This window comes from Varroa destructor, unplaced genomic scaffold, assembly GCF_002443255.2.
Source record: "Varroa destructor unplaced genomic scaffold, Vdes_3.0 BEIS01000002.1, whole genome shotgun sequence".
NCBI classification, from domain to species: domain Eukaryota; kingdom Metazoa; phylum Arthropoda; class Arachnida; order Mesostigmata; family Varroidae; genus Varroa; species Varroa destructor.
The window spans coordinates 34166027-34178676 of NW_019211455.1; the positions used below are offsets into that span (position 1 = coordinate 34166027).

The 12650-nt window shown below is 36.8% G+C and overlaps 2 protein-coding genes and 1 long non-coding RNA gene across 8 annotated transcripts in view; 2 read left to right on the forward strand and 1 right to left on the reverse strand.

The window, feature by feature from the left end:
* The window catches only part of LOC147757707 (uncharacterized), a 42095-nt gene extending 32413 nt beyond the window's left edge, over positions 1 to 9682 (forward strand). Inside the window, exons 2-4 of one of the 5 annotated variants that reach the window (XR_015320840.1) lie at positions 1587 to 1771; positions 2809 to 2938; positions 6588 to 9682. Coding sequence is in view for 4 of the 5 variants with exons in the window: in XM_086979867.1 (XP_086835993.1) it covers positions 1587 to 1771; positions 2862 to 2922 (246 nt within the window). In the remaining variant the exon portion in view is untranslated. Of the gene's footprint in view, positions 1 to 1586; positions 1772 to 2808; positions 2951 to 6587 lie in introns of all 5 variants that reach the window. The other 4 variants (XM_086979867.1, XM_086979868.1, XM_086979870.1 and 1 more) reach the window with 4 other exon arrangements.
* The window catches only part of LOC111244215 (putative fatty acyl-CoA reductase CG5065), a 113200-nt gene that overhangs the window by 32280 nt on the left and 68270 nt on the right, over positions 1 to 12650 (forward strand). The gene's annotated exons all lie outside the window — the stretch shown is intronic.
* LOC147757709 (uncharacterized) overlaps positions 1 to 12650 on the reverse strand; it is a 62836-nt gene that overhangs the window by 1794 nt on the left and 48392 nt on the right. The window lies entirely within an intron of this gene.

Below are 12650 nucleotides of genomic sequence, written 5' to 3' on the forward strand. Positions count from 1 at the left end.
CATTAAAGTTTATGATCGGGTGTGGCGCCTTGCTAACAAAATCAAATATCGCACCTAGATTGAATGTCAACAAGTCCTGTTCCTCCAAGAACTGTTCTACCAAAAAACACCAGAGAGCTTTGCCATGTCAAGAGTTTAAATTAGAACAGCGGATTTTAAAGCGGTACTTCTAAAGAGCGCTAGGAATGAATGCGAGTTCGTACGCAATTTCTTCAACTTCATAAGATCTCGAAGAATACCAATTATGTTTTTCCTCAAAGCGGTTGATCCTTTAAATTTGCACCGATTAAAATATTATCGCTAAATAGGTCCTGGATTAATTTTTCACAAGCTTCTCGAAGAAATTGTGCATAGAGCTTGGCATGCTCTCGAGTAACTATGAAAGTAATTTCTTACTCTTGAGTAGCTTCTTAGTTAATGACCGCAATTGTTTTAGGCCTAACGCTTAGTTCTTACTGTCGTTAGTATCGGATGCTTTAAATTAAACGTTACATTAGCAAGACATTCATACCTTTTACTAATTATTTACGATATGATGCGTGATCTAACCGAAGTCTGGTTCAGTTAGTTTTCAGGATTAATCTTAGATTTAGTATTGCTAACACTGCAATTGGAACATCCGCTAAAGGCTTGAGAAACTACAGCATTAAACAAGTTAATTTCAAATGTACTTTTATCTATCTTATTAGGTTCGTTGCGAGTAATTCTTATTGAATCAAATGAACCTAATAACATTCCAACATCAGTTACACCATTTACGTCTTTGACTAATGTTGTGATACTCATTAGCCGATTAAAGCCTCCCTATGGTTTATTTTATCATCAACATGAGCTATTATCTTAGTTGACCTTTGGACAATAAACGCACATTTACTTTTAAGCAAGATGAGCCCCTAAAAACACTAATATGCGTATAATCATTTCTAGCTAGCTTAGCTGTAATACTTTAGCTAGGTTAAGCATAATGATTTTTTCTGAGAACTTCGGTCTAATATAAACCTAATTTTTGGACATGTGACTTTACACCGCAATGCCTTGCAAGTAATCAACTTCAATCGCTGATAGTCAAACTTAACCTACTTACCTGTGATTGATCTTTTTATATAGATAGCTACATTAGCATTTTATTATATTTTTTAATTTATTGTATATAATTAAGTTTTTAGCTTTGCAGTTAGCTGGGTCATGGTAACCTTTAAAAAATATACATTTGCTTTTATTGTCTATATATGTGTGTGCACTGGTGCACGGTAAATGTACACAAGTTATAGCTGTTTTCTCTCTTAGGCTATCTGTCAACTTATTACCAGCAAAAGCTCTCGGATCCTAAAATTGAAGCAGACAACTTTCAGTAAGATTAATGCATTCAAGTCGACAGGGTTATCATCTACGTTCTTATCTTGTTTATTTAGTAAAGAGAGAAAACGCTGTATTAAAACATCTGAAATTGCTCTCAAAGCGATATATATAGCGCAAGCATAGAATGATGAATCTCAATTCAACATCTTAAATGCGATAATGCAATTATTGATTTTATGTAACCATTTCATGTAAATCTTCCACTTCACTGACATTTGTTATTTCAGGTTGGAAATACGGGTGTGTGCAATCTGCTGACTACATGCGTCCGTATTTCTTACATCATACCGTATCTTCATAAGCTGGTTCTACCACGAGTATGTCCACCGCTATTCTTGCAGCTTGTCTTTTTAGTGAACCTCGCAAAACTTCATGTTTGTGCAGTTTGTTCATTGAAGCTTACTCTAAAGAAGTATGTTAAATTAATCTACGAAAATCAGAATTTTTACCTGGTAGTTGTCAGTTTTATTCTTGCTTGATGCTTATATCGTTCCCTTGATCAGAGAAAACTCGACATTCCAGTATATTGCCCTTATGAACCTTAGCAGCGCCTTGTGAGGCCTACACTAATCACCTAACCTAATCATCTTGAAGATCAACCAAGTACTCTAACGCTTGCACGGGTAATCCCCTAGTCTTTATCTTTTGCTTTTTCGAAGTAAAACAAGTATGAATTTGATCTAACTGAAAACAGGCGATAAAAAATATCGACATATTTTTCTGGTTTCACTAAATCGTAACTTATCTTTTCGGTTATCACATTATCATCCCATTTCTCTCTATACCTTTTATTGCTGGTTTCTAATTCGCTCGTAAACGCTCATATTTAGAATTTTTAGTTTGATAGTACCATAGACCGTTCCGGGGAGTTGATTTCGTCAATCGATACACCAATGCTATTGACGAATCGAATGATCTCACCCCGGACAGTGGTTCTCCTATTCTTTGATTCTGCCAAAATAACCAAACGAATATCGTATCAAGCACACGTATGTTACAAATAATATGACTGCTGAACAATAAGGGGCAATCTAGAGTTGAATAAATTAAAATAATTAGAGGAAATTCCTGAGCTAAAAATAAGTAGATTAATCAAGAGAAAACAGAAGATCAATTGTCAAATCAAGAAATGAAGGCTTATTCAAATAAATTAATCAACTAGACATTTTGTGAGAAAACACGAAAGATATAAACAACTCTATATTCCAAATATATCTTCTTTTGCAGTTACTATAAGAGTTGAGTCATTAGTGTATGAGACTTTTACAATTTCTCATACAAAGTTGACGGACAGTATCGTAAGCCAGGTTTCATAAAATCTCTCGTTTTCCGTTACCGCTGTGGCTACTGCTGCAGTATCCTCTTCGCTCGTGACTGCCGATGCTTACATGTACAATATTAGAGCAAGAATAATGAAAATCCATTATTTTTATTGTGTTGACGTTGAAGAAACTATCATACGCATCTCTAAAGAAGACCGCTGCGTTTTGTTCCTTGAAAAGGCAAAATCTACTTCGTGTCATCACCTTTTCTAATCAGCCAAAGCCGACTATCAGAGTCTGACCTTTATCGAGAACAGGTGCGCTTAGCTGTGAGTCGTGTCAATTTATTTTTACTATTAACATTATATATATATATATATATATTACTAACAAACTACAAATAAGGTAATTCTGAGTCCCTTGGGTTGTCTATGGGTGGTCGTCAGTATTTCTGGGTACATTTGGGTAGTCCTTATCCTGTATAGTGCCTAGACATACCCAGTCGTTGTTATTATTGATATTATAATTATCAATATTGCTGATAGGCTTAAAATTTTATGTGGTTGACGATTGCCGTTTATTGTATCTGTATATTATCTGTAATTTTTTTATGATCTCTTCGATAGTCTGGTCATATATCCTGCTCTCTAACTAGACGTTGTTTTAGGTTAAAATATATCAACGCCCACAATGCTAATTGTTCGCATAGGATTATTGATTCTATACGTGCACTTGGAAAGTAATCTGGTGAATTTTTCCCGGTCGTACAGCTTAATTATTGTAGTTCTCATATATATATAGTCCGATAATCTCTGTAGTTAACGTATGCTTCAACTCATTTTGTATATCAATACGAGTATCAGCATTAGCAAGCGGTAGGACATGTTTATACAGTTATCGGCACGTTTTTGCATTTTTAGTTTTTAAAATACTGGTTTCGTCGAGGGTTTCGTAAGTATATTTACTTCTTTGCGAAACTTCGTTTTTCGGCATGGCCTCCTACAAAGTAGACATTGATGTACTTAGAACGTTTATGAAATGGTGGTTTTGTAGCAGCCTTAATTCTGATTGGTCATCTATATTAAATATTGGGTTGTTGTTATACGTAACTTTATGAAGAAGTTGTAATAGCTGTAGAATCTTTTTTAGTGTTTTTGTCGCTGCAATATGTTCTGCTTCCGTGGATCACAAAGCAATTATGTTTTGTTTATTAAAGATCCAAACTAAAGGACTTTCGCCCCACTTATTCAGTTGACCACTTGTTGATTATTTGGCTTCCGATCGCTCGTGCAACATAAGGGTCAGAGAGTGCAGTTTTTGCGTTAGTTTTGAACCAAATACCGTAGTTAATGCTTCTTTTCAGGTATCATAGTTTGCTGCTGTCCAATGTTGTTCAGTGTATCTGTCAAAATATCTTGAAGTGTATTCAACTGCAAATGCGTTATTGAGTCGGCTTAGCACAGTTAGGTACATCAAGGCTTCGATAAGTTCGCGGTACGGCGCATTCGTTTTCTTTGTTTGTTTTTTTAATGTAAAGATTTCCATATTCTGATGCAGAAACTGGCTTGCCTGTACCCGTGCAAAATCGAGTCGGTTCTGAACCTACTTTGTTTGATGAATGTGTTATCCTGCAGTCTTTGTCTTTTTTTACACGCCTTGCAAATATGTTTGTGACTTGCGTGCTGTGGTTAGTTTCTGCTTGTGTTTGGTTATAAAGTTTTTATTTTTAGTACAGGCCGCTATTACTATTACTACATATGTACTATTTGTTTGTTTGCTAAGTAGAATACGCATTGGCCTGACAGGCTTTGTATTAGTTTTTGTTCAAGTATTAATTGCTCCGTTCTTGAATGGAGGCTTCTAGGTGCTAGCTTTAATCCATGCAATGTTTTGTTCAGTTTACATACTCTTCCGGTTTTATGATTTTCGTGACATGTAGACAACCCTTCGTTTAATTTGGCGTACGGGGAAGTTGTCTTTACGTCCCACTGTGCTAAAGCTAACTTTGCTGTTGCTAAAATTAATACTGTCCGTGTTGTGTCCAATCTTGCTACCAAGCCAAATAGTTAAGCATAGTCATAACGTCTATTGTGGTTTTTTATAACCAGTCTATATTTGTAATGCTCTATCTTATTTTGTGCCTTTCATTCTACGTTTAAGACACATTTGCATGCGGTTAGTTCATGATTACTTGGAGGTTCGATCAGTGTTAATACGGTAAGTGCCATCCATTTACTTTATTTTTCCACTGATGCTTCTATTCATTTCGCTTTGTTGGATGCATCCATCGCTAGTTCTACCGCTAGCGGTTTATTTTCTTAAGTGATTTCATATTGAATGATCCGTTCTAACAGTTTGTGCGGTATATTTATTGTATTGTTTTGGCTTGGCTCTGCTTTCACACTGTCTGCTGTCTTGCCTTCCTTTTGCCAGGCTCTTTCTTACTATAACTGCTGGAGCTACGAATTGTTCCGTCCTTTGGAGCTGTATTTGTCCGTTTTTTTAAGTGGGTTGTTGTCGGCTTAAACGTTCACAAACATGTTGGAGTTGCGATCATGTTCACTTGTTACTTCTCGTCGTTTGCAGACGACCTTTTTTTTTTTTTTTATAAATTTTACATCCCTAGTTTTGTCATATTGTCAGTACTAAACTTCCAGGTACAGTGTCTAAGATCCTTCCTGTCATAGCCGATCATTACGCTTCACGGATCCAGCTTTTGTCTTATGTGGCTTTTATTGTAGCAGATATATTTAATTACGAAAAGGTACAGTTTGCTTAAATATAGGTGAGTTTATGTAACAACCTCGTGTGGTGTTTTGTTTTTTAAATAGCGTCCTTCAAGTTTAATATTGTTGTACAGCAGTTAACTGCTTCAGTTCAAAACATTGGGCACATTGGTGCTTTGTAGTTGTGTTCCAGTTAGATCAATAAAAGCGCAATTAAATTTCTTTGCTACGCCATTTTAACCTTGCGTATATGGGTAGGAGAATGTCCGGCACTTGTATAATATATTAGCGACAAAAGTATTTTAAATTCCAGGCCAAAGTTGGTATGAAAACGTATTATTCCTCTGCCTCTCTGGCTCTTAAACCAGTTTAATGTTATATACAAATTGCGACTTAACTTTTTCTCTTCAGAAAATACTCTTTTCTATATTTGCTAGTCTCGTCAGTTATGCATAGAAGGTGTTTTTTGCCTCCTACAAAAATTGTTGTGGGGGAGCCTAAGTGTAGCATTATGCCTAAAGAGTTCGTGATTGGTTTGATTTTGTAAGAGCTCCTTGATTTTTTATGTTGTATGCAGATATCGTAGTTCTCATAATCACCACCATACTCACTGCCGCCGGCAAGAAGTGTTTGTTACTATGTCAATATGTTAGTGTTTTTTTTTGTGTACTTGCCACACGTGTTACACGCTTGTCTTCACGTGCCTCTACACCTGGTAACACTTTATGGCATTTTTGTCCTTTTTATCACTTTGCAAATCATTAGCTCCTAGTAGGATCAGACCGCTCTAACTCTTTGCTATTATTTACAGTCTTGCTTTGCTTAATCCTATATTTTGTCTACTTATTTTGCGCTGCTACATATACTGTCGGATGCTTTCCTTTGTCTAGTGTATACGTCAAATTACCGTTAATTATTACGGTTCTTTCGCCTACCATCTGCAGCATGTGAGTGCTCTCTACTCAGACCTCTTGAGGTTTTTGAACCATTCTTTATAATTCACTATGCAATTGCTCGAGCTGCTGTTAACTGCCCATGAGCGGGACTTCGAGTCATCTTCATCGGCAAGATTTGCCATAAAGTTATCGAAAAAATGAGCTTTTGTATAGCTAGTGTAATAAGATATGAATGCGACAAAATGCAGAAAATGTCGGTTAAAGAGTAGGACTGAAACGACGGTTAAGTTCAAATTTTGGAAAAACGAACAGAGCAGTGCTATAAAGGATTTATTGTTTTTCAGTACGACTTCCGCAACTTAAGCTACTGTAGTCGTGTACTTGATGGATGGAAGAATGATAAGTCCAGCCTACTGCGCCTGCGATATCCCACGGGTATATATTGAAATCGTGATATAAAGAGTAGTTGCATGAATGCGTCTGTTAGGGGCCCTATGATGGTTTTCTTGATGCCATGTTTGACCCAGGTAGTAAATGGCAGGTTTAATATATATAGCTCCAGAAGCAAACTAAGCTTCGTTGTGTTTTTGGTTCGTTGGACTCGATTGGACTCGCTCTCTATTTTGAAAATTTGCGTGCGACTACCGCGTACACTAGTTGGTCACTCTGGGTACTTAAAAGAAAAGTTGCTTTATAAAAAGTTTTCTCTCCTACCATCGATTATAGCTATTCAGTGACAAACCGTTATTATTTATGCGCTTGAACACAGCATTATATAGAATCCCACTCATTTCGCTGATTTATAGCATACGCAACAACATAAACATAACAAAATATCCTAATAATAAAATACAACGGGTGGATAGTTAAGCCTCTCTTCAAAAATTTAGAGGCGACTTCCAGGTCATATCTTGAGATAGGCTATAGGGATAGATAATACAAATGTTTTAAGCTTCACGTCCGGTATCGTCGCGAAGCATTATTTCAAGAAGTTGACCTTTTCTACTAGAAATAGAAACGTGTCTAGAGCTGAATTTGAACTAAAAACACCCGATATGTTTTTAAGCTTACCTATGTTATTAAGCCGCCATATAGATAGTCATAAGCACAGACTTAGTACTAGCACTGGTAACAAGAGGTTAAAGCGCTGAGTTAAAGCGTCAAATTCGTTCACAAATAGGTATCCGAGCACCTTGTTGTAAATAATAAAAATAACAACCTGGACATGGTACGAATATGGTCGAATACCTATTAAGTATAATCTAGATACACCATATTCTTGAAACGTTTTATCAAAATTCGGATTTTTGTAGGTCCCACCAATTCTCCATGAATCTCCTTTTTACATTAGAGTATTTATAATATAGCTCAATAATCAATGGACTATATAGTTTAAACAATTTGGTTCATGAATCGAGCATAGCTGGCTTGATGACACACCTAATAGAAAAGTGTTGACCGCTGGCTAAACGTATGTATCAATTAGTTCTATACGTTGGCCTTTATCCAGCTTCACCGACCGGTGCGATGTGTTAATCGCGAAAGCCAACTGTATTATAATTAGCTTAACAGAATACGACATATTAATGTTACCAGACAGCAATGTACGCAGTTATCTGACATGAAAATTTAATTTTAAAGTGCTTAGAATTGATAATTTTCTACGATGGTAGTTGGCGCGACACATACTTTACTAGCTGAAACAGGTAAGCGTGCAAAAAATAAATGTTAAAAGAAATAAAAAAGTTGTGTAGCAAATTAATAGCATTTGACACTCAAATTCAAATAGATCAAAGTGGAACTCACTTAGGCTATATTAGGAAAAATAACCTATTAAGGTAGTGTCGGGTGGGCATGTATTGTGTGGAGTGTGTGAGAAAAAAATAAGTTTATGTTGTAGCTCAGAAGTTCTTATTGTCAAAAACGTGTGCCCACAGTTCATGCCAATCTGATCGTGTGAAAACATTAAAATGTGCTCTAGAGTGGTATAATATTAAATACATCTTGAATATATTGTTTATTACGTATTTAATGAAGTACCGTATCATTTTTGACTCGGCTTTTATTCGAATTTCTCTCTAAGTAACATTCTGACTTGCAGAGTTTCGATAAAATTGGTGAAAAATAAACTTCATCTCATCGTTCCAGTGTAGACGTACAACGCCAGTACATTTGTGGCTCACCTTTCGTTCAGCTTTGGCATGTACTTGGCCCTACTAATAATGGCTTCAAAAGTACTTGTATATATTGTTGTTCTTTTAATTCAAATTCGTTAGAGTGCTAAATAAGGAAAAGTAAAAAAGTACATCGTTTTTTATAGTTGTATTTACACTTTTTATACAGCTAAAGAGATTTAAAGCTATACGCAGAAATATATCTTGAATTAATAAAGCAATATAAGGTGATATTAATGAGGTTCGCTGGATATTAATGCGTTTGCGAAACACACGGTAAGGGAAATGAAATGCATTGTTGCACTAGCATTCATATGGTATTCAATTTTTTTTTGGATCATTAGCTCCATGTTGAAATTGAGCCCACGGTATGTCTATAAGTCCAATATGTTTGTCCTATATTTGTCAAGCAAACATCCTTTTTGGCTGTGGTAAAGGCAGATAATACTATGGCAATTTGGGAAATGGTTGTTTGAAGAATTATTCTGGAATCTGGATATTGAAGCCGGGTTTTGCGAAATAATGGCATAAATAAGCAAAAAATTGAAGCATCCCGAATCAGCCGAAACAGCGTTGTCTACGTAAGTAGTATAACATATAATGTTCTGTATCTTCTCCGTTTGCCGTAGTCTCTTGTTGGGAAAATCTTTTGAATTCATCAATTTCAACTAAATTAATAATTTTAAAAAAAAGTTCTGTGGATACGGAAACAGATGAGTCTGATGCGTAAATGCGGGTTATACGATAGATGCAACAAAATTTAGCGTTCATGTTTTTTTCATTGTTCACCGCGTAGCTAAAAATTTTGTGGATGACACAGTCACAGTAAAAGACGCCACCTATTCTGTGGACTAGTTACGGTTGATTCTTTTTATAGCTTGTTGTAATCTTGTTTGTTGACAGCACAGGTCCAAATCAGTCATACAGTCAAGCGCATAATGCACGATTCCTTTCAGTCTTCAAACACATAACATCACTTTCTGTGGCATCAGTCTGCCACAGATCGTGGAGCATATTATTAATATCTCACGTGATCCGCTTTTTACTATTCGTGGTCAGCCGCTTTAGAGATTGCTTGATTTCGTTACGTTCCTGTCGAGTTCGCAGATAGAAATACGACAAAATATATTCTTCTTGGTAATTCGTGTGGTACTCAAATATCGAACTTCTTTTTGCAGGTAGCTTTCTTCAAATGACTTATATGTTTGGTGGCGGACGTTTAATTTTTGGGCGATGTCAAGCCTACTCATAGTCTTGCTCAACTTTCGACAATGATTTCTACAATAATAATAACTCAACAATAATTACATCGACTTTTTTTATAATTAGTCAACCATTAGGAAAAATAGTTTTTCACATCGAAATTTTTAGAAAAAACCGAGGTTTACCTTAAAATGGCAAAAAGTCCGAAATGTGCAAGAAGGCGCAAAGTCTCAAAAAGACCAATCATTGCAGCTCATTTGGACGATCCATTCGATTACTGATATTTTTCCCTTCAAAATAGCAGTTAATTTCCCTATTAAAAATTCAGGTACATCAAAAATGGCCTTTTAAGCTACGGTGAATTTAGCCCTTTAAATTTCGAAGCCATTGAAGATCCTATGGTGTTCTTTCAAAAATATTATTCGGATTCTTTGGAAGCTATGTGAAAACTGACAATAACGTGGTGTGTCGATTTCAGACAAATAAGGAAGTTTCGTAATAGCCCGTTTTCGCTCGGATTACAAAACGACGCATTATTTTTCATCATGATGTTGTTGTTTTATTCTAGAAAGAACAATTTTTTTTTCGTAGTACCGAGAATACAATGAACGGCCTGTCAAAGTCTGTCCCAACTCCATCGCTACTTTAGTTAAAAAGGGCGCAGTCGCATGAGGGGCTGTGTGGACGCGTATTAATAGCGATTGCTAAATATTACGATAGAGAAAATAACCTATAAACAACTGCCGGTTTAAAGAATTTAAAATATATAGATCCTGCCGTAGTCATTGTGACAAAAAGGTACGGGATGGTACATTTATGCGTAGAAAAATGTTGGTTAAACGCATTCTTGAAACGAGATGTGCATATGCTACCACGAACCGACGATGCCGTCGACGTCTAAGTTAATGCCTGTTACTTCAGCACTTGGACCTAATTTATGGGTACTGGCGGATCAGCATTGATCCCGGTGGTACAAAAAACAGTATTCTGTGCTCCCGCTAATCTTTACAAGTTTGAACACGTACTATTTAACCTAGTCAATGCGCCTACAACGTGAATCGGGTCGCTAGGGCCTTCAAAAACCAGATCGCTTTTATGTATTTCGATAATGTTAAAACTTACCAATTTCGGCACGCACATAACACACCTCCAAAAGTGCCGATTATTATTGGACACGTCAGCCTGTGGTCGAAAGAATTGCTCTTAAAGAATTAAACTAGGAAAGTGGTGTACTTCGATCAAAAGACTATGCTAAAGGGTATTTCCTCGGATCCCGAGATGGTCCAGATAGTGAAAACATTATTAGCTCCGATTGAGCTAACAAGCTCCGACATCAATAGTGTCGTACTAAAATACCTGAAGGAAGAAGCGAACCTTTGCCCAACACTAACTTTTCAGAAATGCGATTTCGATGTTGTCTAGAGAAACAGAAAGATCTCTTTCAAAATATGGGCATGGATTTCATGAGTTCTCTAATTGCCCTGGCCAATAGTCCTGGTGATGGTTAAATTTTACACGCGTTTTGTCCAACGCGTGCCTATCGGGAAGGCAACGTCTAGAGCTGTGGTCCGTCCGCTGGAAACCGCACAGTGTCTTTCCGAGGTTTCGTATACGATCTAGTTTACATTAAAGGGGCTAGAAGATTTTATTTCAAGCAGCATCACGTTGAACACATCGGGAAGCTTATGCGACGTTCTGACCGAGCAGGTGGTCCGAGCAGCGAGTGATAGATTCGCCTTTTTGGTGCCGAGAGGCGCTGTTTGCTTCAGGAAACGCTGCCCTAAGTCGGAGTTTTTTTCTCAATACAAGCGTGGGATTGGGAAAGACATTCGAGAAACTTTGTGGTTAGCAGGCCGTGCTACCCGAATAGTCTTCCGATGCAATGACACCCAAAGACGTCATGCTGAGTACTTGAGATGGCGTATATACGAACACTTCTGCGCTTGGCAACGATAAGCAAAAGCTCAGTTTGAGCAAAGAAAGCCCACATCTCGGGAGCCTAAAATCAGGGTCGAACGACCGACGCCAAGAGTGCCCGAGGAGCTCCAATAGCGGTAGTATAAGACCTTCACTATTGTGCGCCAAGTGGACCTAAATAATTAGTATGCATTTATGTTGCAATGTCAGTATTTGAACGTAAACAAGGCACATATGAACATGTTAGAAAACCTGGCTCGGTAACGCGGCCGAATGTGTATTAACTGATCCAGAAGACCAATAATTTGTTAACTCAAATAAAAACGACCAGGAGCGATATTTAAAAAACCGCAGATTCTGCATAAATCGCAGTTAACTGGAAGTAGCTTAGTTTGTGCTCGTTATATATATATAGAAGGGAGAGAGAGAGAGAGAGAGAGAGAGAGAGAGAGAGAGAAAGAAAGCGAGTGTATTTCAGTGATTTTTGGAAAATGTATCCATATTACGTGCATACGGAAATTCATATCTAATTAATATCTAATGCACCAGGATAATTACATTATTTCAGGCACATATGAAACAGGATTTGACAGAAAAGTCAAGAAAACGATCTTGCCTCAGGGTTGAAATCAGCATTGTGAGCATACATATATGTGCCCCGTAAATTTTTTTTGGCTTTTTTGAATACTTTGGGAAACCTAATTGTAGTACGCTATTGAGCGTTTTTAATGGATTTCAATGGATAGCTCGTAAAACTGGTTAAAGCATGCTTTTGCCAAGTATTTTTGGTTTATATCATGTGCAAAAAAACTTTTGGCATTGTTGTTTGCATGAAGCATGATTCAATCAACTTTTGTTTAAATGAACACCTGACCGCTGGCCTTTAAAAGAAATACATTCAGCATGAAAGAAATACAGCATTTGTGAAACGTGTCGAACTTTGCCTGATTTTGTTGGTACAATTGATGTTATTTGACATGTCGCTTGCGTTGCAGGATTATCAGTCATATTTTATACCAGCGAAAATACGTATAGAGATTACGTTCTTATAGGTGTGATTATTATTTTACATGGTAGCAGCATACTTCCGATCTTGGATGCGACAAATTCTAA